At 52.7% G+C, this 26,385-nt stretch overlaps 1 protein-coding gene across 6 annotated transcripts in view; it reads left to right on the top strand.

The window, feature by feature from the left end:
- Window positions 1–461: 461 nt before the first annotated feature.
- Window positions 462–26,385, top strand: part of TOX2 (TOX high mobility group box family member 2) — a 124,531-nt gene continuing 98,607 nt past the window's right edge. The window contains exon 1 of one of the 6 annotated variants that reach the window (XM_084777694.1): window positions 462–645. In XM_084777694.1, coding sequence (XP_084633820.1) covers window positions 547–645 — 99 coding nt within the window. In that variant the 5' untranslated portion in view covers window positions 462–546. Of the gene's footprint in view, window positions 658–1,390; window positions 1,915–20,263; window positions 20,374–26,385 lie in introns of those variants that run through there. The other 5 variants (XM_084777693.1, XM_084777691.1, XM_084777692.1 and 2 more) reach the window with 5 other exon arrangements.

Below are 26,385 nucleotides of genomic sequence, written 5' to 3'. Positions count from 1 at the left end.
TGTGTGTGTGTGTGTGTGTGTGTGTGTTGGGGGGGCGGAGGTTTGAGATCCCTGTGAGTTAAGGGGCCCAGTCTGACAGGTAAGACAGCACCCACCTTCAGCCATTTCCTACTGCTCCTACTGCTCCTACTGCTCCACATGTCCGGTGGGGATTGGCACTACCCCCAATATTCAGGGCGGGGACTGTCCCATTTCTGGACAGGGGTTGCCTAGGAGTTTCTCTCTTTCCTCTAGATCTTGGTGACAAAAGGCGGGACAGGAAAGGTCCACTTGGACTGGCAAGTAACTCTAGGGCCGGAGGACTGGGCGGGGACCAGGGCGTCCGCCTAACCCAGACGAGGACTGGGGGGCCCCCTACTCTCCTTGGCGCCCGAGGCCGGAACAATAGCGCTCGCGGGCGGGGCAGGGGGAGGGCGTGGCGGGAGGGCGTAGCTCCCCTCCGGGCACCGCCCCCGGCCCGCCCCCCGCGCTCTCACACCGGCTCGCTTAGCGCTCCCACCGCCGCCTGCCCAGGCACTGCCCGCGGGAGCCGCCGCCGCGCCCGCCATGGACGTCCGCCTGTATCCCTCGGCGCCCGCGGTAGGTGCGCGGCCCGGGGCCGAGCCGGCCGGCCTGGCGCACCTAGACTACTACCACTGCGGCAAGGTAGGCAGCAAGGTAGGCTGGGGGCCCGAGTGTCCCGGGCTGGAGCGTGGGGGCAAGAGTCACCTCGCGGCGGCCGACGCGGCCACTCTGGGTCGTACACGGGGGACGCGCACACAACAGCCCCGCCGACGGGCACGTGCCACTCACACCGTTACCCTCGCGGTCACACGCACGCCCCGAGTTGTAGATAACAGGCAGAAGTCAGCCCGACAGCCACCCGCACGACGTGTACACAGTGACACTCACCCACGCTTCGCATTCATTCACAAGCCGACGCGCAGCGACTCTGTCACCCAGCCAGGCGGCACCACACACAGCCTTCACCGTCCCACATAAGTCATGATGCCGCCAGTCATTTATCCTTAACCACACGCAGCCGCTCGCCCACATACACCGCTACACTATCACACACAAGTCACCTCACCTACACACACACACACACACACACACACACACACACACACACACATAACGCTGCTGCACATGTTCCCTTCGCTGTCACATCCAGTGACAACCAGGAACAGTCACACAAAGAAGTAGCTCCGACAGTCACAGCTCACACTCACAATGACAAAGTGCACATGGTCACACAGATCCATCCCCCGGACGAGAAGCCTCAACAACAAATCGCCCTGATGGCCACTTAGTCACATCACACCCGGCCATACCCAGGGATAGTCACAGGCTCCTGCACCCTTTACTCCCCGCCCCCACCCCTCGGTGGTCCTTTCTCGCGCGTCGGGGTTTTAACTTCTCGATACTGAGCATTAATTGGGCCGTTTACTAATTGGTCGTCACTGCCCCCGTGGCGTCTCGGATTCTGTGCTGGTGGCGTCCAATCAAGGACTGTCCTTTCCCTGGATCGGGGAGCTAGCTTCCCTTCAGGCTCGGGCTGCAGCGAGGTGGCACCTCTTGCCCCCGTTTTTCTAGGCTTTCTGTCCTCAACTCCAGCCAGGGCCCCGTAGCGTGGCCACCGCCGAAGGCTGTGCTTGGATCCCGGGACGAGAGGCGTGGGACCCCAGCTGCTCTTAGAGACTAGCGGGCACGGTCAGCCCAGCCGCGCTGTCCGAGTCCTTTTCCCTCGCAGGGAAGGGAACTTTGAAACTTAGTTCGGACGCCATACGGTCGGTGCGTCCCCGGGTCTGTGCGTCGATCGGGGTCAGGCTGGAGTCGAGCGCGGCTTTTCGTCACTCGGAGCCCGGATTGAACAGCGCGCGTGGGTCTCCGGGCGGACGGGGCGCAGACGCGCGGGCTCCGCGGCGCTGCGTGGTGAGTGCGCGTCGGGTGGCTAGATCCTTGACCCTGTGGGGTCTGTCCCCTTCCCCACAGGCTGTCCACCCAGCCCTTGGCTACGGGGATGCTGCCGGGATACGGCGGGAGCCGAGCGTCCGGCAGATCGTTCGGCCTCCGAAGCTGGGCCTCTGCAAGTGCGTCCTCAGGCCCTAAGGGAGCGGCTGACGCCGGGAGCCCTCTGCGGTTCGCCCTGGTTAGGGCGGCTCGGGCCGCACAGGCGGGGGATGTCCCGGGGCGGAGGTGGGCGGCACACATCTCTTGGAGGGGAGAGCAGATTATCTTTTGTGCGCTGATCCGCAAAGTTGGAAGCCTGAGAGGGGGATGGTGCCTTAGAGAGAAGGCGGGTTCTGGAGCCGCTTCCAGTGTGATGGTGGGAAAATAGATTAAAAACAGCAAGTGGAGTTTCACAAGGAGCTGAAGGCTGAGGTAGCGGGCCATCTTTTGCCCTTGGCTTTGTTACGTTTAAAATACCAAATGGGCAAGACTGGGTTCACCCTCTGGTTTGGAGGCCGTAGTGGAGACTGAGGTTGAGGATTTGTGCCTTAAAGTCTGGTACCCAGGCTGGGGGGAAGGGCAGGAGTAAGAACGAGCCTCAAGAGATCTTTTGGAAGTGATGTATCTGCAAACCCCACCAGAGTGGGGCGGTGGGGCCAGACCGTCTCCCGCTGCCGCCTTTGGGAAGCAGGACTCTGTCGAGCCCCCACCCCCACCCCCACCCCCACCCCAGCGCGCTTTATTCGGAGGCTCTAGAAACCTCTGACTCAGCATCAGAACCTCCCAGGTGGCAACCTGCTTGGGGGGCGGGGGCGCCCGATGTGGAGGGTGGAGATTTTGGTTTCTGTCTATGTTCTAGGACCCTGGCCCGCAGCTGGGGAAGTTTTGAGGGTAGTAGGGTGGGACGAGCCAGTGGAATGCTTGAAAGGAAGGTGTGAGCATGTGCTTGGATAGGAAACCTGCTTTTCAGGCCTTGAGGCGGCTGAGGTGATGGGGCAGCTGTCTCAGCTTGGAGCCAGGTCCCTGTTAGCAGATTCCCCAGTGGGCTGTGGCCTTGCGTGGTAGTTCTTGAGGTACAATGTGACCAGGAGCTCCATTTTTCCCCCCCTGACACCAGAAACCGATGGTTGTGGAATGAAAGAAAATGTCCAGGCTTCAAGCTCTCTTACAATGGCTGGCTCACTATCAGAGGTGGAGGGTAATCTGAGACTTAAGGTGTGGTAACAGCCGCACTAGGGCGGTGTGTGCGCCCCGTGTTGGGAGGTGGGTTAGAATGGTTACGGAGCCGGGACACAGCCCACACACTGGGGGCTCTGTTCCAGGAGCCAGGACAAGAGGCTTGTCTCTCAAGCATTTGCCCAAAGGATGTCGAACAACCGTGGGGCAGTTGACCTGGAAGGGCCCTTGGCGACGGTCCCCTTGGCGACGGTCCCCTTGGTGACTGTCCCCTTAGCAATCTTCTACATAGAGATTCCCAGCCTTTTAAAATCAAAGTCATGAGCACTAGCTGTTCTTTTGGTGGTTTTTGTTTGAGAGAACACACAATGATTTAAAAAAAAAACCCGCTGTGGCTTCATTTTAGCTTCGAGATACTTGCGCAATTTATTAATCACAGTAATGTTAGCATACATTAGGGAAAAAATCGCTTATTGGATATAAGGCAAACACGTTACTTTTAACTTGGTAAGCACTGGGGCTCCTAGCTTCTGGCATTGAGGATCTGGGACCCCATGAAAGGAACTATCGCCTCCTCTTTGCTTCAAGGAAGGCAAGACTGAGTGAATCACGGAGCAGCGCCTGATGGGTTCTGGAGCAGGTGAAAGGCACAGCGTGTTTGAATCTAGACTTCTGAATTTCCAGCAGGCAGGGGTCTGGTTTCCTTGTGAGTCTCTGTCATCTTTTGGAGGCTGGGCGACCTATGTCCCATCCACAGAGAATTGAATTCCTTCCATTCAGGTTTTGGAAGGCACTTTACAAGCCTGGGAGCCCCCAACTCAGCTAAGGCAGGCTGGTGCCAGTTGGTCTGGCTTCGTGGCTCCTTAGATGGCTTTGTGGGTAGAGGAAACGGTGTCTAGCTCCTTTAAACAAGTACGTGTGTGGAAGTGAGGATAAGCCGAGGCTCTCTCCTTCCGCTGTGTGACCCAGCAGGGCTAGGTTGTTAGGTTTGGCGACAGGTGTCTTTCCCCACGGAGCTGCCTCTAGGCTGTCTCTAGCTCCTTGTTGATGCTGAGTATGACTTTCATATGATGAAGTGTGAATGAGCTTTGGCAGATATACATAAATTCCGTGTACCCACTAATCCAGCCTAGGTAGAGAATATTGGTTACCCCAGAACTCTTCTGGTGCCCTTCCCAGTCAGCACCCCATCCTCTGTCCTCATGGCAACTTATCTGATTTCTATCCCCCCACAGTTCGTTTCAGTTTGCTTTAGGATTCTATTAACTCTAAGCCTTAGAGTTTCATATGCAACATAGGCATTTTGAGTATGGCTTCTCTTTTCGTCCGGTCTGTCTTTCAGATTCATCTGGGATGTGTGTGTGTGTGTGTGTGTGTGTGTGTGTGTGTTTTGTTCCACTTTGTCACCGAGTGACATCGCATTGTGTAAACACAGCCCTACTGGTTACTTCACCCTATTGGTTGTCATTTGGGTTTGCCTCATCTGGGGAAGTTGTAAGTAAAGCTGCCATGAACGTTCTCTTAAAAGACTTCTTGTGGGGAGAGTAAACGATGTATCACTGTGCCTCAGTATCTTCTTTAAAATATTTTCTTTAAGATTCATTTATTTGTGTTTTATGTGCATGGCTATTTTGCCTGCTTGTGTGAATATGCAGGCTTGAGCATGCAGTGTCCATGGAGGTCAGAAGAGGGCATCGGATCCTCCTGGAACCAGTTACAGACAGTTGTGAGTCACCATGCGTGTGCTCCAGCCCCACCCCTGCTCTCACCATGTATCCTCTGGAGGACACTGCCTACTTCTGAGATTCAGGATACAGGGGTGGAGTGAGGGATACAACCTAGGATAGTTCTTGCCACAAACCAGGAAACCAGGTATTGAGAAGTCGGTAGTGAGATCAGCCACCCATTCCAGAGATTTAATCTCTCTGTTCTGAGCATCTTTTACTTCGGTTTGATATGCCCTAGAAAGCCAACCTGGCTCGGGAGGCAGAGGCAGGTGGATTTCTGTGAATTCAAGGCCAGCCTGGTCTACTAAGCGAGTCCAGGACAGTAAAGGCTACACAGAGAAACCTGGACTTAAAAAACAAAAAACAAACAAACAACAAAAAGCCAACCTGGGTGCCACTTTCTTTCTCTAGGCTCTCCCAGTAACTAGTACTGTTTGGGATGGGGCAGGTTCTATCATCTGTTATTTAGTCAACAAATATTTATTGATCACTGCTTTGTTTAGAACTTTGCTAGATAACCGATGCTATGGTTATGAACAAAGCCAACCCAAATTGTTGCTCTTAAGCTTATCTATCCATCTGTCTGTCTGTCTGTCTGTCTGTTTGTCTGTCTATGGATAAAATATATAGCGTCATGATTAATAGGTCTCTGGATATGAAGCAGGGAAGAGGGTTAAGATGAACCAAGGCCTAGAGCTGCTTTGAAATTGTGTGTGTGTGTGTGTGTGTGTGTGTGTGTGTGTGTGTGTGTATGTGTGTGTGTGTGTTTGCTCAGGTGCACTCATGTGTGGAAGCCAGAGGTTGACACTGGGTGTTGTCACAGCTAGGGTTAGTTTTCCTCAGTGTTATACAAACTTAGACACCAGAAGAAAGACTCTCAGTTGAGGAATTGATCCTACGAGGTGGGCCTGTGGCCATGTCTGCTGGACATTTTCCTGACTGCTGACTGACTTGGGAGGGCCCAGCCCACTGTGGGTGGTGCCATTTCTAGGCAGGTGGGTCTGGGACAGCTGTCTGGGAAAGCTAGCTGAGGGAGCCAACTGGAAGAGTCAGTAAGCAGCATTCCTCCATGGTGTCGGCTTCAGTCCTCGCTCCGGGTTCTTGGCCTAGCTTCCCTCAGTGAAGTAATGTGTGAGCTAAATAACGCCCCACTCCCCGCCCCAGATTGTGGTATTTACCATAGCAACAGAAGGTAAAAGTCAACAGGGGCCTTCCTTTATATATATTAAGACCAGTTTCTCACTGGACCAGGAAGTCAACATTTGGCTAGACTGGCTGGCCAGCAGTCTTCCAGAATCTACCTGCCTCCACCCCATCACGACTGGATTATAGACGCGATTCTCCATGCCTGACTTTCCCTGGGTTCTGGGTACCCAAACGTGGGTCTATATGCTCATCTGCAAGCACTTTTTTTTTAATCCACTGAGCCATTCCCTCCCCACCCCCCACCCCCCACCCCCGCCAGGCTGTTTTGCAAGTTTAAAGTGGGGGGAGGGGGGAGCTGAAGACAGAGCTCTGAAATTAAAAAAAATTTTTTATCTACATACTAAGAGTCACTTGATACATTGTTTTCAAAGCTTTATTGTTTTTACTTATGTGAATGTCTTATTGCATGTATGCACACATCTATACAGATGTCTGTGGAGTCCGGAAGAGGGTGTTGGGTTTTTCAGGGTTAGAGCTGCAGGCAGTTGGGAGCCTGTGAGTGCTGGGAAGTGAACTCTGGCTCGAGAGGCCATAACCAGGGAGATAAATCTGCAGCCTCTGATCTGGTAAGCTTTAAAAAGCAGTTTCTTGGGCCACACTCCCAGAGGTTTCGATTCATTTGGTCCTTGGGCGGGGTGGGGGTGGGGGGGGTTAGCCCAAGGAATTTGCACATCTAGTGAGCCCCCATGTAGCATGTAGCATCTGGTCACGTGGTACAGGCCACGTTTTGTGTAGTGGCGGCTTGGTTATTGGTACACAGCTCTGTGTGGGCTCCTGGCAAGCAGGAACCATACCCAGCACCTGGCACACTGCCTTCTCATAATGGCTCAGCAAGTAAGTGGTAGTGGGTGAATTGTTTGCTCTCCACGCACACGGCTCTGGGCGCAGCGTCCTGAAAGGGTGGGGACTGGGGACTCATAGTTACTGAATGACTGGAGGTTCCCTTTAGCAGAATCCAAGAGGTAGAGGTGGCCGTTACTTCCTATCCTGGACGTGGGGTGTCTGAGGCCTATACAGCATCAGTGGCGGGTGAGATTTGCATGGCTCCCTTCTTCTGGGGGGCAGAGGACAGTGATGAGTCTTATGCTGGGTTGGCTGGAATTATGGGGCTCGGCCAGGAGACCAAAATCTCTCCTGGGAAGCTCTTTACTTCCTGCCTGCCTTAGAGTTTCTTTTGCTGTCAAGAGATGCCATGACCACCGCAACTCTTATAAAGGAAAACATTGAATTGGAGCTGGCTTACAGTTCAGAGGTTTAGTCCATTATCATCATGGCGCGGAGCATGACAGCACACAGGCACACAGGTGCTGGAGAAGGAGCTGAGAGCTCTATGTCTTGAGCCACGGGCAGCAGAAGGGGACTGTGAGCCACACTGAGCTTAGCTTGCGCATAGGAGACCTCAAAGCCCCGCCCTCACAGTGACACACTTCCTCCAACAGGCCACACCCACTCCAACAAGGCCACACCTCCTAACGGTGCCACTCCCTGAGCCAAGCATTCAAACACGAGTCTCTGGGGCCGTTCCTATTCAAACCAACACATTTCCCATTTAGTCCTGCATCCTGCCTGGTCAGATGGTCCTCTCTGTATGTCAAGAGCAGCAGTCCAGACCTGCCACTGATCACTTCAGTCTCCTGGGTGACTTTGAACATGTCACTAGCTTTCTCTGGGTTTCTGCTCCACTGTGTACAAAGGGGAATCAAATCAGTGACCATCATCCCTTCAGGACCGAAGGGTGTGAGATATGGTGAGATGAAAGGCTGAGATGTCTTTTATAATTATGCATGGAAGAATCCTCCACTGGGCGTGGGGCAGGGCAGGTGATGATGCCTTTTGAGGAGTGTATTAGTCTGCCTTTCATTGCTATAACAAAATGCCTGAGGCAGGCTAACTGTATATAAAAGGTTGTTAGGGGTTTCAGGCCAGCCTCAGCTACATAAGGAAACTCTGTCTGAATAATAAACAAGCAAACAAACTGGAAGATAAAAGATTTTTAAAAGCCGATAGAGAGAGGTCAGTTTAGCCTACATACAGTCTTGGAGGCCGAAAGTCCAGAGAACACAGTACAGGCTTTCTAAATGCTGCCTCTTGGCCGCCTCACCTCATGGCAAAGACACTAATGGCAGCAGGGGCGGGTGTGGAAACAAATGATGGATTCCATTCCAAACCAGAAGCACAGGGAGAGGCAGAGCTTGCCGCTGTTAAAACATCCTTCTCCTGAGAACCTCTGAGGAGCCTGGAGACCAGCATCTCAGCTGCAGTGAAGAGCTCCCACTGAACCTTTTAGAAGGGTCTTGAGATGTTGTCCCTGGGGTAGGGGAGGCCTCGTGTTCCAGAGTGGGCCTGGCAGATAGGTGCTCTGGGCATGAGTGAATGAAGAAATGAACACAGGGCTGCCCAGCTGTCCCTTGTCCTAGAGGGACTCAGCCTCAAGACCTGAAGACCGTGGTAGGTCCCTGGAGTCTAGGGCAGGGCCAAGACCGAGAGTCTTTGAGTGATGGGGTCCAGCACTGTCCCATGAGCCAGCCTAGAGGGCAGTGCCTAGTAGGTAGGGCAGCTAACAGCAATGGAGCCCCTGAGCATAATACACAGGTTCCCACAAATCCTCTGCAATGTGGCTGCTGTCATCTCTTTGGGCCATCTCTTACACTCCCTTGGTTTCTTAGAGTCCCCGGATGGGCATTCAGTGTGGGTCAGCTGTGGGTTGCAGCAGACCCAGGATTACGTGATGCCCCCACCACCAGCAGCACAGGTAAGTTAGTAGTCTGGTTCTTTCCTCTGTCAAGTGGCACATCAGCAATGGCGATCACCGTATCCAGTACAGAAAGACACACTTTCATCTCCATGTGCTCAGAACAGTGCACCAGAGTGCAACTGTTAGCAATCAGCTCTTGAACCCTCCAGGGGGTGGGGGCCTGGCTTTCATAACAACATTGATTCCTTCTCTAGGAGGTAGAGAGAGAGAGAGAGAGAGAGAGAGAGAGAGAGAGAGAGAGAGAGAGAGAGAGAGAGAGAGAGAGAGTGTGTGTGTGTGTGTGTGTTTGGAACACTCATTGGCTTGGCCTGATGACCTTGGGCACACAATTTAGCCTTCCAAGGCCTGTTTTCTTGGCTGCACAAGGGCTGTGATGTGAGGTGTTCAACTACAAGATGAAACGAATGTTAGTGTACCCCGCAACATGTCAAGTCTGGCTTCCTACGTTGGCCCACCAGCGTTATACCCTAGAAGGGCCGTGCTCACCCAGCGCCACTGCCTACAGCAGATGGCGTGCAGGGGTGAGGGCTTGGCAAACTCCTCCTTACCTGGGATAGTTGTAGCTCCAGGGTGCCGAGTGGCCTTCACCGTTCATGTCTATGACCCACTTCTTCCTCTGCCCAAGCACCTGTCCCTTTCCTTCTGGGTGTACCCTACACCCGAGTCTTCCCTCAGCACAAATCTCCCCTCAGTGACTCCAGTTCTGATTATGTTTTCATGAAACCTGAGTAAACCCAAGGTGCAGGAAACTCCCCAGGACCTATCAGGAACTTTCAGGAGGCTGCCTGACTGACTGTCCAGGTCGGGGCTCTGTACCCGAGACCTACAAGAAGTCCGCGTGTCCAGAGCAGACAGATGCTTTTTAGAACTGACCGGTCCCCTCATAGCAGTTCCCTGACCAGCAAGATGGGCGCCACCCTCTTGCCAGCAATACAAGCCTCCAGGTGCTTCCCAGGTTTCCGAACTCAGGAACCTGAGACGGGGAGCCCAGTGACCTGGATCCTTGTGCCCCCCAGCCACTGAGCCAGTGTTTGAGAGGCCGACTGCTCCTGGCATGTGGAGGAAGCGAAACACAAGCCACTGATCTTTCCCACCACCAGAAGACCAAGAAACCATCGCGGAGACTGGTCTCAATTTGGGAACGTGAAGCTTCTGTTCCTCAAACCCACCTCCACTCAAAACCAAGCAGGCTGAGGTATAGCTTTGTGGGCACCCTTGTTCCCGGGTTGCCAGGTCCCTGAGGTGCTTTTCCCTCTACCTGGAGCACCCCCACCCCCACCCCTAAGCTTGCCCCCACTTAGCTCTTCTTCCATTTATGTGACATCTTCCCTAAGGCGAAGCACTGTCACTGCCCCTGACAATTCTGCGTGTGGTTCTTGGTCTATGGTATGAGTCAGTAGGTCGCAGAGCCACGGGGTCTTTCATCTGGCAAGTACAAGTTTCCCATTGAGTGACTGAGCACTCAGGGTTACTGGGCACACAGTAGGCACTCTATAACAACCCACTGTGTACTGGAGAAACCCAGCAATAGGCCCTGTAGAACCACAGTCTTCCTGCTCACTCTACAAGGCATCAGAAATCCCAATCACACCGCAGCACGTTTTAAGCATCAAGGTAATTGATCAAAATTTATCACCCTGTGCTACACAACATCGTCTCACTAAGATATAAAATTACCATTTACCATGACTCATTAAGTTAATAATTACCGACCATATGTTTTTATTGCTTCTCCCAAGCCAAGGTGATAAATCACCCTGTGGGTTTGGGTCTGTGTAAATACAGTGACTGCCAACCGTGCAGACACGGGATTTGCAGACAGGAACACACGGGGCTGAAACTACAGCCCCAGGATCCTGCCAGCCCTTTGTGGTATCTCTGAGTTCTCAGGCCAGTGCTTTTCCACAAGGACACACTTTTAGAATATTCCTGGCTGCTATAGTTTTTGGGAAGGGGGTGCTTCTGGCATCTAGCAGGTGGGGGCCAGACACGCTACTGGAGTCTTACAATGCACAGGAAAATCTCCAACACAGCGTGTGATTGGGCTCAACACGCCTGCTGTGCTGGGGTAGGAAAATGGTGTTCTAGACCAGCAGTGACTTCCACTATGTCTGTTGTTTACATCTGCGGTCACTTCTACCATGGATGTTATTTTCATCTGAGCTTCACGGCTAAAATATTCGGCATTGCTGTCTTTATTATGTAGGTTGGGGCCAAGCCAGTGGTCAAAGGCTCTGGGCTGGTTGTGGATCTCTTCGTTTGGCCTGTTCCCAGCCTCTGTTGTCTCGATTGGGACTTTACAGGGTTTGGTTAGGATAGCTCTTCAAGGGCCTGTGGGTTGGAATGCATGTTCCTTAGTGCTCCCAGGCTATGTTGTCAGTCTTTCCCTTGGTTTCTTTATTTCCAGCGGGATCTCAGTGTGTTATGGTTGCTGTCTCCATCCCATTGCCCTCTAGGCTCATATGGACTGGTAGCATTCTCCCATATAGAGATCTGTATCTGAATTATGAACATATGTGTATATATACATTATGAAGGTATATATATGTATATATTTATCTCTACCTGTAGATTAAGGTAGATAGAGTAGGTAGGTGTTTTTGTTTGTTTGTTTGTTTTTGTTTTGTTTTTGGATTTTGTCATTCTCTTGGGGGTTCAGAAGCAAGGGGAAAATGTCAAAGTATGTACATATGTTCAGTAGTTGCCTGAAGCACCTAGTCCCTGCTTAGTGAGTTTTGTTTGAAAGTTTGTGGTATTTTTGTGGGGGGAAAGTCGGATAGAAATAAACACAGATGCCCCTTTACCATTTGTAGGTGGGGACTGGCTCAAATGGCTAGAGTGACACAGGTGGCAGAGGAACTGGGGTTTGTCCTAGTCTCCGTGGGTGGCCTCTACCTGAAGCTGCCTCCTGAGAGGTGTGTGCACATGGATGGGTTCATGTCCGTGTGTGTGTGTGTGTGTGTGTGTGTATGTGCATGCGTGCGTGTGTGCGTGCAAGTGCAGGGGCTTGTGTGCTTGCCTTTTGCTTTTCCTGTTGTAGAACTTTCTCTTCTGGGGCCTCCCGTCTTAGGTCTCAACTTCAGGCCTCATATGCCAATAGGTCGCCTCCACCTTACTGCTAATTAGAGCGTGCTTATCTCGACGTTGGGCCTCATTTTCAGAATGATTCAGAAACTTGTTGGAAATGATTCTGATTCCGTAGTTAACCCTAGGTCAATCTCATGCATAAATCTTATTGTTGCACTGGGCTGTGTTTCCGCTGGACCTGGGCTTTCTGGAGAAGAAAGTAGACCCTGAACTTCAGGGCTCGTTTGTTTATTCTGCAAACCTTTGCTGACGGCTCCATGGGTGATTTCAAGAGCCCCCAAGCACCCTCTGTTCTCTTCTCCCCTCTGAGAGGTGAGTTAACTTTTAATGCGAAGCCACGCAGTGGACCACATGTGACTGAGCATCTGACGAAGTGCCTGGGCTCACATCTTGGTGCTTCGATGCTGGGTGACCCTGAGCCTGTTTGTCAGCCTCTCTGAACCCCACTTTCCTGACACCACATTCTCCCCTCATGTTGGTGCTGAGATCTCTGGGAGACCAGATCAGTTGTTTTCCAGCTCCTTCCTGCTACTTGGGGGCTCCTCAGGTCACGTGGCCCTTGGGAAAGCAGCAGGTATCACCTCCACTGAGGAGTTTCCATCTTCAATGGAGATGACACATGAGAAGCCTGCTTTTTCACTGTGGTTCCCTCAGGTAGCCTCTTGGAGTTAACTCATGACATTAACTCAGGCGACAGTGTCCTGGGAGCATTTGGAATGGGAACCGCAGCCCGCTTTCGCCACGGGAGGCGCTCTCGCAGCTGTCTGCCTCGGCAGGCTGTCAGAGATAACAGGACCAAAATCTCTTCTCTGTGCTGTCCCCCACTCTGTGTTTTAGTCCAGGCAGTACAAAAGAACAAGTGCATCATGGCAGGTGGTTTGGGAGCCACCTTCTCCTCAAAGCAGGTTCTCCACAGCAAGCCACATGTCTCCTTAGCTGCCAGGGTCCCCACAAGGGACATTGTAGTACAAATGACATAGTGCGTGGAAAATCCCAAAGGATGGCTACTTCATCAGATAGTCATCATTGGTAGACAGTGTCTCCCTGCCCAGGTGAAAGCTATCAGTCAGAGTAATATTTTACCACAGAGCATGTTGACTGAGAATGTGCCAGTAGCATCTTGCCTCCAGTGGGTTTTGCAGTCAGTGTAGCGGGAGGTGGGTGGCTGAGTCCTCAAATGTATCTGTGTGTGTGTGTGTGTGTGCACATGTGTGTGTGTGTGTGAGTTCACAGACAGGTGAGTGTAAGAGAGCGACATTGAGTGTCTTCCTCAATTGTTCTCCACTTTATCTTTTGAGACAGGGTCTCTCACTGAACCTTGGGTGTAGATTAGCTGGTCAAAAAGGCTCAGGGATCATCTCTGTCTCCCCTGCTCCCAGTGATGGCATTATGAACATGCCTCCTCACTCTTGCATGGGTGCCTGCCTTGATGTAAACGAGAAGCCACCACCATATATGTGGGTCTGGGTCCAGGTGTCCCCAAGACAGTTTTCTCTCTAGTGACAGGCATGCCTTGCTTGGTGTTCTACCCTGTCTCCCTGTTGCCACGCTGTTTCCTGCTCTTCTGAAAGGCAGCTGCCTCTTGCATCCCAGGCCAGGAACTTAAGCTCTCAAAGCAGTTTAGAGACATTTTTTTTTCTGTCTAGTGACTGAATGTCAAGTGCTGGGAGGGCAGTGGAGCCTTTGTGGAGATCTTTCTGCAGCAGTTATCGGATCCATCTATTCTGTGTGAAGCAGTGAGTTATGACTCACAGCCACATGACCCTAAACTGGATCTCTGTTTAAAACCTCGCCTCGCTGCCCTCCTTTGGCCTGTCAGTACTTATGGGGTCTTGCCACTGCCTGCTTTTTCAGACCTCCTGGCTACTTGGCAGTAAGTCCCCGGTGGCTCCAGGCTGTGTTCTGGGGAGGGACATGGTGATCAGTCAGCTTGAGTGTCTCCGTCCTATCCCTGATGCCTGCCTGGCTGTTCTCACAACAGAGTGTCTGCTTTCCTTGCCTGGAATGTTCCCACGTGCATCCACACACAGAGGCTGGCACTGTTTTCTCCCTTTGGTCTCAGCTCTAGCATATTTTTTTTTTGGTGGGGTGGGGGGTGGTGGTGGCGGCGCATAATATATCTGTGGAAGTACTCAATGATAAATTTTGGAAGGACAAAAGGAGGGAGGGGGACCATTGTTTTCTAGGAATGCGCCCATAATGCACCTGGGCTGTTCCAGAGTTGGGTCACTCCCATTCTCTCGGCCTTCCTTACCTCCTTGCCAGAAGCTGTGCCTGGGACTCACAAGTGTTGACAAGTAGAGATCCCCTGGTAGCCTCCCACAGGGACATCTCCAGCTGGGCCAGGGAGGAGAGTGGGCATGCCAGTCTGATGGGCTGAAGGTGGAAATTCTCAGCCTCTGGCTTTGAAGTCATGCTTGACCTCCAAGGCAAGGGCCAGAAGACCCGGCCTTATCTCCCTGCTAAGGCGACCTTGGCTTTGCCAGGGAGGAACACGTCACTCCCAGTTGCTTGGACTGGAGGATCTGGGGCACAGGCAGCCTGGCCTTCGGAGATAAGGGAATTTGTCTCTTGTGTGAAAACGCTTCTGTTAAGCAAGCAAGACGTGTGGGTGTTCTCTGTCCTGAAAAGATTGTTCCCCGTCTCTTTATTAAGCCTTAAATCACGAACATGGTATTTCCTACCCAAAAGCTCAGGGAGGTCAACTGTTCCTAGCCCACTGAAGATTCCAGAACACTGTTCATGTTGGCCCTTTGTCTTCTCAGTATTCACTGCTATTGGTGGTGCTACACCATCCTGGTCTGTCAGAGGTGCCCCAGTCTTTATTTTGTTGTTGTTGTTGTTGTTGTTGTTGTTGTTGTTGTTGTTTTGTTTTGTTTTGGGAACAGCATGCCGTTTATCTTGCCCTGTGTCAGTGGACCCTGCTCTGGGAGAACAGCTTCGTGGAGGACTCTGGCAGGGCTGTGTCAGTGCATTAGAGTGTCTAGCATACACAAGGCCTGAGGGTCCATCCCCAGCACCATATAAACCACATGGAATGTGGAAGCAGAAGGATTAGAGGTTCATGGTCATCCTCGGCTAAACAGTGAGTTCGATGCCAGCCTGAGCTACACAAGACTGTGTCTTAAAAGAAGAAGAGGAAGAAAGAGGAGGAGGAGAAGGAGAAAGAAGAAGAAGAAGAAGAAGAAGAAGAAGAAGAAGAAGAAGAAGAAGAAGAAGAAAGAAGAAGAGGAGGAGGAGCATGTGGCATATTTATGGCTCCTGATTTTGTTAGCATGTTCTTTCTCTGTGTGCATGCATGTATGTGGGAATGTAGATTGTCAGGCCTCACCCTCCACTACGTTTGCTAGGGTCTCTTTGTTGTTTGCCACTGCTGGCCCGCAAGCTTCTGGGCAGTCTCCTGTCTCACACCTTAGGAATGCAGGGGTTGCATACGCCCACGACTGTGCCCAGCTTTCCATGGGTTCTGAGAATTCAAACTCAGGCCTTTCAGGCTTGTTCAGCAAACATTTATACCCACTGAGCCGTCTCCCCAGCGCCTGGCGTGCTATTTCCAAAAAGGGTTGACTGTATTCACCAGCCGCAGGAGGAGGTGCCCGTTTTATCGTGCCCTCTGCACACAGCTCATTATCTTCCGACAAACCTTCAATTGTGCAGATACCTCCTGCCCAGTCTGCCTAACATGCAGACCCCGAGGTCTTTGTGATATGGAATTATACGCCCATCAATGCAGATTTCAGCGAAGAGCTGTGTTTGCCATTGTGGTCTGATCTGTTGTTTTTTAAACGCCTGGGGTAATATCCTCAATCAGAGGGCAAATAGAAGAAGGGAAAGTCGGTAATAAAAAATGAATTAGGGTGATTAGCAAAGGTGAGTGCTTCCCTCCTCAGGCGACAGGCAGAGTTGACGGAGCTTTGCAGGGTGGCTCCTGTCCAAACATGAGGCTGGATTACGGCAACCTCCAGGCTGGCCCTGGGGTCTGCTCTGCACATAGGATTCTGGTATTGCATTTAGTTCTGCAAAGGTCATGGGTACCCCTTGGAGGGGAATCAACCTCTGGTGGGTTGCAGCAGGGTCTCCAAAGAAGGGTTACTTTCTCCCCTCCCTGCTCCTACTTCCATCTCTGGCCCAGCTGAGGACCTCTTCCTTTGGAGCAGAGATTCCTGTGGGCCTGGTTTCTGGAAAAAAAAAAAAAAAAGGAAGCAAAGGCTTTGATTGACTAATGCAAGAATAGTGGTGTATTGTGGGCTTCCTGAGGGCCAGGGTGCTCAGCGTCCCCAAACGGGGCCTCGGTGAGCCTGTCCAGAAGGTTTGGTTGTGCCTCAAGGAAAGAGGAAGGGGGGTGTTATGCATTGCATTTTAAAAGACACCAGAACTAGCTGAGCTAGTCCCTCTATGGTTGAAAAGAAGCAGAATTCTGGGGAGCAAGAAAGGTGGGTTGAAGGATGAGAAACCTTCGTCTGGGTGGTGCTGGGATTTGCACCCACACAGAGGAAAAGAAACCATGCGTACCCCACAGCATGGTATTGGCTAATGCTCATGTCTGTTCACAGTGGTGGTGGGCAGCACATTAAATTGCAGATTCTGATGCAGGAGGTAAGGGCGGTAGGCAGAGCTTCTGCATTGCTGGGGTCCAGAGCAGCGGTTCTCAGCCTTCCTAACGCTGTGGCCCTTCAAGACAGTTCCTCATGTGGTGGAGACCCCCAACCACAAAATTATTCCGTTGCTGCTTCATAACTGAAAAAATCTGCCACTGTTATGAATAGTAAATATCTGACGCTGGGCCCCCAAAGGGATCGCAACCCACGGGTTGAGAACCATTGACCTGCAGGTTGCTGGAGGACCGACCAGAGCACTGAGGTGGGTGTGGAAGGTTGAAATGCCCAGACTGAGAGGGAGATGGCACTGATGGGGGGCACTTTCAGGGGAAGTGCTGTGGCCTTGGTTTGATCCTCATGTGCTCCAGAGATCTGCCAGTGTCCGCATCCCTAGTGCCGAGATTACGGGTGAGTGTGCCCTACCGCGTGCCTAGCTCTTCATGCGGGTGCTTGGGTTTGAACTCAGGGGTACGTGCTCGAGGATGCTTAACATCTCACTGACTGCACTGTTTCCCAAGCCCCTCCACTGACGGGTTTTGCTCAGATCTATCTGCAGAGCTTTTCATCCGTGCAAAGGCTCAGTGGAACTAATAGGAAAGAAAGCTGGAGAACCTGCTTACCTGGGCAGTACAAGCCAGGCCTGCAGAGAGCTGAAGGTCTGGCTGAGCTGCGAGGCGGTGGGCCTGAGTGTGCTTAGGGCTCCGTCCGGAGCCACGCTAGGCTCTGGCCCTGAGGACAGTGGAGCTCATCAATGCTTTCAACGGGGAGGGAATAGTGGGTATCGAGTTCCTTTTTCAGTATTTCCTTTACTGGAGAACTGATTGGCATGGCGCATGAAAAGGATCTTCTGAGGATGCACACCAGCTTGAGGAAGGCCAGAGACAGGACAGGGACAAGGTGGCCAACACAGGGTGATGATCAGAGGGTACCTGCACTGTGTGATGCACCTGTGCCATAGGCTTTGTGGGAAGAGGCATCCAGGACCCAGCAGCCACAGTAGCCCTGCAGGCCTGGACTCGAGTCAGAGCCCCAAAGCACAGAGCGGCTTCAGCCATTTCCCCACATGCAGCCCGTCACTGGAAGCTCCCAGCTTCTCAGCTCTTACGGGTGCTGACAGAGCCATCACAATATTGTGAAATTAGACGCCCGGAGCTGACTTCATTACCAGCTTACCTGGCGACGTAGCAGCCGCCTTAGCACCGACAGTTGGGTGTGACAGAGCTAAAATTGAACTTGGCAATTACCCCTCCTGGGAGGTTCTCGAGGCTGTGAAGGGAAGGTTCCATGGAAATCAACCCTGATAATCATGGGGTTTTAAATGAGGCCGTTACTATTGAGGTTGTCAGCAGGGGCTTCATGAGTCAAGGGACAGGGGCGGGGACAGGTTTGGGCAGCCTGAGGTACCCTGGGACACCTCCTCTGGTGTTTTCCTTTTCAATTAGTTCTGGTGTTGATGCTTATGGGCTGCCATAGTTTCCTGCACAAATTGCCGGTTCTCCTTCCTCTGTTTCCTCAGTCTTGGTGTTTTCCTGAGTCTCTCTGTGGGACTGATGCAGGGAGGGCGGCAGGCACTATGGATTCTTGCTCGGGGTGGGGGTGGGGGGGGTGGGGGGTGAGGGGGTGGGGGGGTGGGAGAAGAGCCCTGTGACGTGGCTGAAGGCTCCTTAGTTCTTTATGGGATTTTCTGAAGCGCTCTCTCTCTCTCTCTGTCTCTCTCTCTGTCTCTCTCTCTCTCTCTCGTGTGTGTGTGTGTGTGTGTGTGTGTGTGTGTGTGTATGTGTGCATGTGTGTGCATTTGTGTGTGTGTCTCTGTGTGCATTTGTGTGTGTATGTATGTGTGTGCATTTGTATGTGTACATGTGTGTGTGTGTTTGTCCTGGGGACTCTGGTCTAACTCAGGTCCTCATGTTTGCAAAGCAAACATTGTTACTGACTGAGCTGTCTTCCCCAGTGCCTTTCCTAAAGTTTTTGCGGACTGTCGCTCATTTGTGTGACCAGTTTTGTAAATGAAGACAGCACAGAGCCCGTGTGTGCACTCATGACTGGTCATATTGGGCCATGAGAAATCACTGTGTGCTGACTGTGTGCTGGTCCTCCTGAAAGAGAAGACAGAAATTCAAGTTGGCTTTGCTCCTGAGTCTTCACACCTGTAAGACAGACTTGTGCTGTGCAGGGAGAGCCTCGTATGGGGACTGTCATGCTTAACAGTGACATTTATGAGCCACTTATTTTGTGCCAGGCACCAGACCAGACTAGGTAACACACCTGCTTTGCATGCTAAGCTCAGGGAAAAGCTGTCCCTTCACATTCATGAATGAAGGCTCAGAGAAGCATCTCATTCAGGAGGTGTTGGGTCAGAACTCGAACCCAGGTGAACTGAACCCAGAGCCTGGCTGTAGTCCCTGCCCCTCACTCTGGGAATGACCTCACCTCTGCCCCCCCTCCCCCCAGCTGTCTCTAGGGCTCTAGAGAGGAAGGCAGAAATGGAAATATCTTCCCAGCAGGCCACAGCCCCTCCACAGGAAGCTGAGTCATCTCTCTCTGTGTCTCTGTTTTGCACCATAACCATCTAGCCTAGGAGTAATCTGAAAACTAAATATCTAAAACAAAAATGCCGGGGGGGGGGGGGCAGGGTGCCTGCAGGTGCAGGGCAGCTCCTTGGCTCCATGCGGGCTGCAGCTCCCCCAGCGCCGCCATGTGTTCAGCGCTAAGCCCTTTGACCTAATGTCAGCAAGGATGATTAACCGAGGGAGGCTTCCCTGTTTGTATTTTAAGTTACATAGGTAACGCTTGCTTGTGCAAAAGAAAAACAAAAAAGATAGCAGCAGTAGCCGAGTCCCCTCCTCCTTCTGCTCTTTGGATGACCACAGCTAACAGCCTGGTGCCCTTGGCCATGTAAATACAAGTGCATGTGCATCCACCCCAATTTATGTATGCACACACACACACACACACACACACACACACACACACACACACACACTCATGCCATACACATAAACAAGTATGGACATGCACACACATGCATGTGCATGAATATACACACACACACACACACACACACACACACACACACACAGAGAGAGAGAGAGAGAGAGAGAGAGAGAGAGAGAGAGAGAGAGAGATCATATTTTCATAAAAACGAAACAGTGCCCTTTGACTTCCTCTCCCAACCAGTTCCAAACTGGCACCTGCAGATGAGCCCCATTCACCCCGGCCCATAAAATGTATATGTCTCATGTATGCAGTCAGTTCTGGATTCAGGCGTTCATCCAGCCTCAGGTATGTGTAATAAGCAACATCCTCTGGCAAGCCTGTGTGTGGGATGCAGGTATTGCCACAGCATGGATGCTCAGGAGTCTAATTGCTGAATTAAAGGCGTGCAGATTTTGTACCTTGACAGGTGCTGCCAATTTGCCTTCTGAGAGGCCCTCTGGTATAGCAGCTTCTCCAAGGCAGCACGCCTCTGGAGCCAGGGGTGACGGAGAGCAGGGCTGCGTATGGGGGGGGGGGGTTGCCTCCTTTTCTGCTCCCCAAGACCTGGTGTGGTGCTCCAGACACGTGGGCCCAAATTGGCATAGAAGATGAATTTGGATCAAAGAGGTTAAATAACAGGTTTTTCCATTTCACCTTGTCGAAACGGGGATCAGGGCGCGTGGGGGGGGGGCGGGGGGGGCAGGGGTGCCGGGCCTCCAGCCAATAGAGGACCAAGAGTCATCGGGAGGGCTTACAAAGCTGCTATTTCTGGCATTTTTTCCCCTCTTTCTCTGCTGATTATGCAGCAGCATCTCGCAGAGGCTGTCGCAGGCGCGTTCTCTCGCTGCCTGGGCTTCTGTGGAATGATTCTGTGGAATGAAGCTCAGGCTCCTCACGAGACACTGGTGCATTGCAGGTGCGGCTCTGCGGAAGGTAAGCAGCGGTGCCCGCTGCTCTCAAGGGGTGGAGGTGCTCAAGCTGTCCTTGTAGGGCAAGATGGGTGAAGCTGGATCCTGGGCGGGGCCAGGCAGGCACTGGTTCTCTCCACATTCTGCAGTGAGGATGCTGTGCAGGGTGCAAGGGCCTGGATATGGATGGCTCTTCCTCTGTGATAAGGAATTCTGTGTGTGGCCGGCATTGTCTCTGCTGAATAGGATCAGCCACCAGTGTTGATGCCCAGGACACTCTGGAAGCATTCATTCATTCATTCATTCATATGTATATTTATATATTCGTTCATTTTGCATTCAGTTCACATACAGCAGGCCTAGCCAGGTGTAGGCGTTGGTGAGAGTGTGAGTAGACTGGGGAGAGGTCTTGCCATCTTAGACAAGAAACAGTGGGAACAGTGATGGCCACAGCCCATGGTGTGTAAGGACCCAGGAAGATACTGGCCTGAAAGTAGGAGGGGTCTTCTGAGCAAGTGTCAGGGATGAGGTGAGGTGAGGTGCGGCTAAAGATGGCACCAGAGGAAGTTTGGGGAAGCAATCAGAATTCTCCCCTCATTTAGTAAAGGCCGCCTTTCTTCTTGTCAAGTGAGGATATGGGGAAGCGACCAGCTGGAGAAGAGAGGCAGCAACAGAGGGAGGAGGGACCCAAGGGCGAACATACAATGTGGCAGGTGAAAGAGGCTCCTGTTGGCGGCATTTTCCAGCTGCCTCTGGGGAGCTGGCTGGGAGGTGGTTGGGGGAGGGGTGGTCATTGCTCTTGACAGTGCTGAACCCAGATCAGAAAGCCTGATTCTTCGGGCGCTCCCATTTCCCACAGTCATTGCTGGGGACCTGGCATCATGCGCGTGCATCCCAGAAATGGAAGCTGACAGCTCAGGCCCATGTCCCCTCATGTGGAACATTAGGGGAGCAGAGAGAGACCAGGGACCAGCATCTTTCGCGCCTCCTCAGAGCATCCTTCCTAATCCCCACAGAGCCACAAAGAGTTGTCTGAGACGCCAGGCCCAGCCTCTCACAGCCAGCTGGCCACGAAAGAAACAGCTATGGGTGCCTGCCCTGTCAGGCACCAGGGTCTGGGTTAGTGACCACTTTCAAATCCCAGCTTCGTCCTAAGTAGTCTATGACATAACATGGGCCCCTCAAGCTGCCCGTGTCTAGGTGTCTATGCCCACAAAGTGGGCACTGGCACCTTCTCTGTGATGGTGTGTGCACATATATGTTCATGAACACAGCCATGCACAGGTCGCTCATACTTGGCCTAGCAGCCAGAAGGCCCTCCATATCCAGGTTGAATGGGTAGATGGATGACTCAGGCCAGCTCAGCTGGGGAGGAACCAGGATGCCTGGTGGGACAATATGTTGTAGTGCAAACATGTGTAGCCAGGGAGCCTCCACCCCCCCCCCCCCCCCCCGTGTCTAGAGTGGGAGGCGCTGTGTTCTGTGTGGGGCTATCTGAGAGAAATTGCTCTGGTCACCACCATGGTGTCCTCAAGACTGGTAGGCAACCTGGTATTGGGGGTCTTACAGGGACAGGCAGCCAAGTCACCAGCTGCTGATTGTCACCAGTGCTGATTGGGGGTCTGGGCTGGATGCAGGGAATGGTGTGGGGGGGGGGGATGGGGGGGGAGTGGCTGGAGAGTGGCTCAATCCACGCAGCCCCTCCTGTCAGGAACAGAAACTGAACCTAGGTCTAGGGCCCAGCTTGGGGCAGGTCTCTGCTCCAGGAGATGACAGTGTCACCTCAGGCGGGTCACTTTACCCCACCTCAAATTCTACAGAATGCCAGGTTGGAAGAATGACGGGGGAGGAGATACGCAAGAAGGCATAGTGTTTTGTTTCCTGAGTAAAAAAAAAAAACAAAACCACCCCTTCCTTGGGAAGGGGCCTGGGGAGCTTTGGATGGGGCTCCGGGGGCGGGGGTGGGGAGAGGAGGTAGGGGTCTGCTGCAGACCCGCATGATGCTGGGGATTGTCCTTGGCCCCAGTTCTCCCCTGCCCCCGCCCCCCGCCCCCGCCCCCCGCCCAGCTGCCCCCGCCCAGCTGCCTTCTTCAGGATCCAACCCATCATTACTGAGACCAGGAACTGAGATGAGGTGCCTTTGGAGGAGACAGCTCAGGAACAGAGGCCTGGGAAAAAAAAATCCACAGGTGAGTGGATTCCTGCCTCTCTTGGGCTCTGGGCGGAGTTTCCCAGGAGGTCATCAACCCCACACACGCCCCCTCGGGGGAGAGTATCTTCTGAGTTCATCACTGGAGCAGCAATCAGGGGTAAAGGCTTCCATTTTTCTAGCTGAGAGACCCATGCCACCGCTACCCTCACCCCTCCACCCCCCCCCTCCCCCCCGCCTCCAGGCACCTCATGAAGGGTGTGAGCATAGATGGCAGTGACCACAGCCTGGAGACCTCTGCTTACCATGCTCACCCATCTTAGTGACTGTTACTGCCCACTGGAAACTTAGGCACGGCCCCTTTCTACCCTGCCCCAAGCCGCCTGTTCATGCTGCTGGCTGTGCCTTCAAAGCTCCGTCGTCTGCCACTCGGGTGATATCAATGGCCTTCTGCCTTTAACTTTCCTATTAGCATCTGTCCTCCCTGAAGCCAGCTCAGTGAACTGCTTGGTGAGCCTGTTCCTCCTGTAGACCCTAGGCAGCTGCGGGCTGCTCCTCTGCACCACCGTGCCTGACCAGGGCATATCCACTTCTACGCCCAGGGGTTTCTGCTTCCTCCAAGATCCTGTCTGATGCTCTTTCCACAGCCGGACTGCCCTGCTTCCTACTCCAGGCCCCTGTGTTCACGGTGGGTTTCTTTTATACCTCTTAACTCCCGCTTATCTGCCAGGGACCTGGCAAGGACATCAAGGCTTTGTCAAAGCCCCCTCTGATTGTCCCTCTGTGTGTGTCATGGTCCTGCTAGGATCACTGTGGGGCTCTGGATGACCTTACCCAAGGATGAGGCACCTTTATCTTCCTATCTTTTGGAATGGTCTGCTTGGGATGCACCCACATAGGCAGAAGTGGAAAGAAGGCTCTGCAGAAGTAAATCCGGCCCCATAGACAGACCCCTTCAGTCTGTGGTTTCATGTGTCTGTGTGGCCCTGGACAAGCCAGCTAACATCTCTGAGGATTAGCAAGATGCCATATCACTTATCCCTTCTACTTTCTGGCCACAATTCTCTTTCTGGGACACTCGGAACATCTCAGTGACCCCTTCCCTTGGCTCCAAGTAGGCAGAAAACTTGAAGAAGGGCCAGGCACATTGGCCCTCAGTGCCCCACACAGGAATGTGTCACAGGTCCCTAAACAGGGGCAAAAAATAGCTTTCACCGGGGCACCCTGATATGCAGAAGCCACAGGAGAAGCCGCAGGCCAAGCGGATGTCAGCTGCCTCGAGGCTGATGAGGTTCCTCAGATGTGCTAGCAAAGCAAGCCTCACGCCTGCCCTCGCCTGCTCCTCCAACCACAGCACCAGATAAGAGTGTGGAAAGAGCGCTGGCTTCCTCTCTGGGGAGGGTAATCGCAGTGCCATCTGTGGGTGTGCTTTGCCCCCCATAATCTCTCTGGCCTCTGCTCCCTTCCCCTGCCCTGCCCACATTGATGTCCCCTTGCTAACCAAGGTAACACCTGCACACTCCCGTGTGAAGACCTTTGGACTGGCTGCTGGGCAGCATGGAGGAGTCAGTACCTGCTTGGCTCCCTCCCTCACCTTCCTACCTCTGTCCATCTTTCTGTAGCTTCCTCCTAAAAGTCCAGTTTGGGTAACTTACGGGGAGTCCCTCCTGGCACATCACCTGCTCACTGCCTTCCTTCCAGGTGTGGACAGCCGTCTAATGTGCTGTGCGAGCCATTTGTTCTCTCTGTGTATTGATGGTTTCTCCAGCACAGGACAGTAAGGTCCAGTGGCCTTTGTTCGCTGCTAATCTCTAGATGCCCATAACAGACAGAGCCTGGCACAAAGTAGACACTCAATAAATACTATTTCAGTTCATGGACGGACGTGGGTATGAAGAATCACCAAGTCTATCAGAAGAGACTCGGTCTGGGTTTGGTGTGTTTTCGGGGGCTTTAGGACTGAGGGATGGACTCACTGCCTTTGGGGACTCTGGCATCAAGATCTTATTAGCCTTGATCAGAAGTCCCTGCAGACCCGGAAGTGACAGATGTCTGGGTTCGGAAAGGCTTCTAGAAGCCCATATGGCACCGTGTAAGGGTTGACCCTTAGAGTTGTTATGAGTTTGACCACTTGCTTTTGGGAGAGGGTCTGGCTATGCAGTCCAGGTTGACCTGAACCTCTCCTCCCTCAGCCATCCATGTGCTGGGGTCACAGGCGTGACACTGCCTGGCTTGTGAGCTTGGCTTTGGGACCACCCTATTCTGTCTCGAATCCCAGCTCTCCCACTTCTCAGCTGTGCAGCAGCTGTTACCTCTACCTCTACACTTCAGTTTCCTTGCCTGTTCAGTGAGTAAGGATTCTGGCCTTGATTGAGTAATATACAGGATTATGTATCAGCTCTGTGAAGTCCTTGCTTTGTACCCGATGGTCAGTCAGTGGCTCCTTGTTAAAACCCCTCACTGAGTGTATTAGTCAGGTTAGGCTGGGTTATGCCTCAATAACAAACATCCCCGATTCTCAGTTGTTTTTTTGTTTTTTTTTTGTATTGTTCTCATCCCCATTGTGCTGTCTTATCCCTCCGACTCCCTCTCCATCCCAATGAGTAGAACGCTATATTTCTGTGCCTCCCACGTGTTCCGTGGCAAGCATCAGAGAAGCAGATCTTGGATCCTGCCCCATGGAATTGTTCAGGATGAAGGTTGGCCTCATCTCCCTCTCTCGAGTCCTGCTGCCCCTGCAGAGCCAGCCTGGACTTCCTACGTTTGCTGTTCTTCACTTCCACAGGAAAAGGCCTTCTGCTCCCCCGAGAGGCGGAGACACCAGGCAGAGCAGAGAACATAGCGCGCTGTTAGAGTACAGGGGCAGGTCTGTTCTGTCAGAGCAGATGGAGGCTTCTGCTTCTGCTCCGAGACCCTCGCTCTAAACCAGCGCCATCAGAAGAGGAACTTAACCCCAGGGTCCCATGCTGAAAGGAGAGAAAAGGGAGGCACTGAGGCACTTATGGTTATGCCTGTCATGGTGGGCACGTCCTCCCTGGCTGTCTCCAGGCAGAGGCACAGTTAGCCCACGGCCTGTGGGAACTTACCCTGAAACCTGACTGTCACCTCTTGTGGCAAACAGGGCTGGGCAGATATGATAAGGATAAAGATCCCAAGTGGAGGACGTTGTCCCGGGGTCCTTGGAGGCCCAAAGCCATTTGTGGTAGCTGCTCCGAGGGATGCAGCAGGGGTCTGAGACATTGGGTGACGCCAGGAGAGAGGGGAATTGAGCTGATGCGCTTTGAAGGTGAAGAAAGGGGTCACAGGCCAAGGGACACAGGTGGCCCCTGGAATCTGGGCGTACAAGAAATAAGACCCCCCCCCCCCCGAGTCAGCGGTGTTCCTGCCCTGACATGGTCTGAAGTCTTGAGAGATGAACTTGGGCTTCTGGCTTCCAGAACTGTGTGAGAATAATTTGTGTGTGTGTGTGTTGTGGTTGTTGCTACTTATTTTGTTTTGCTTTTTGTCGGTTTGTGGCTTGGCAGTGCCTGGGATAGAACCCAGGGCCTTGTACATGCTAGGCAAGCACTCCACCTCGGAACCCCAGCCAGTCTGTGTGGCTTTTACACTTGTCCGTTTACAGTGATTTGTCTGGGCAGCCATGAGGAACTAACATATCACTTCAAATCAGAAAGCACTAGCAAAACCCAATGCTTAGAAGCCTCCATCTGCTCTGACAGAACAGACCTGCCCCTGTACGCTAATATGTCCTCTGCTCTACCTGGTGTCTCCACCTCTTGGGGGAAAACATGGGGGTATGGGGAGAGACGACAGTCAAAATATGTTCAGAGCCTAGCTCGGCCACTTCGAGACAGTGAGCATGTTCCTTATC

This window comes from Acomys minous, assembly GCF_964271855.1.
Source record: "Acomys minous genome assembly, chromosome: 3".
NCBI classification, from domain to species: Eukaryota; Metazoa; Chordata; class Mammalia; order Rodentia; family Muridae; genus Acomys; species Acomys minous.
Note: the sequence above shows the minus strand (reverse complement) of the source record. Positions and strands in the feature narration are given on the sequence as shown.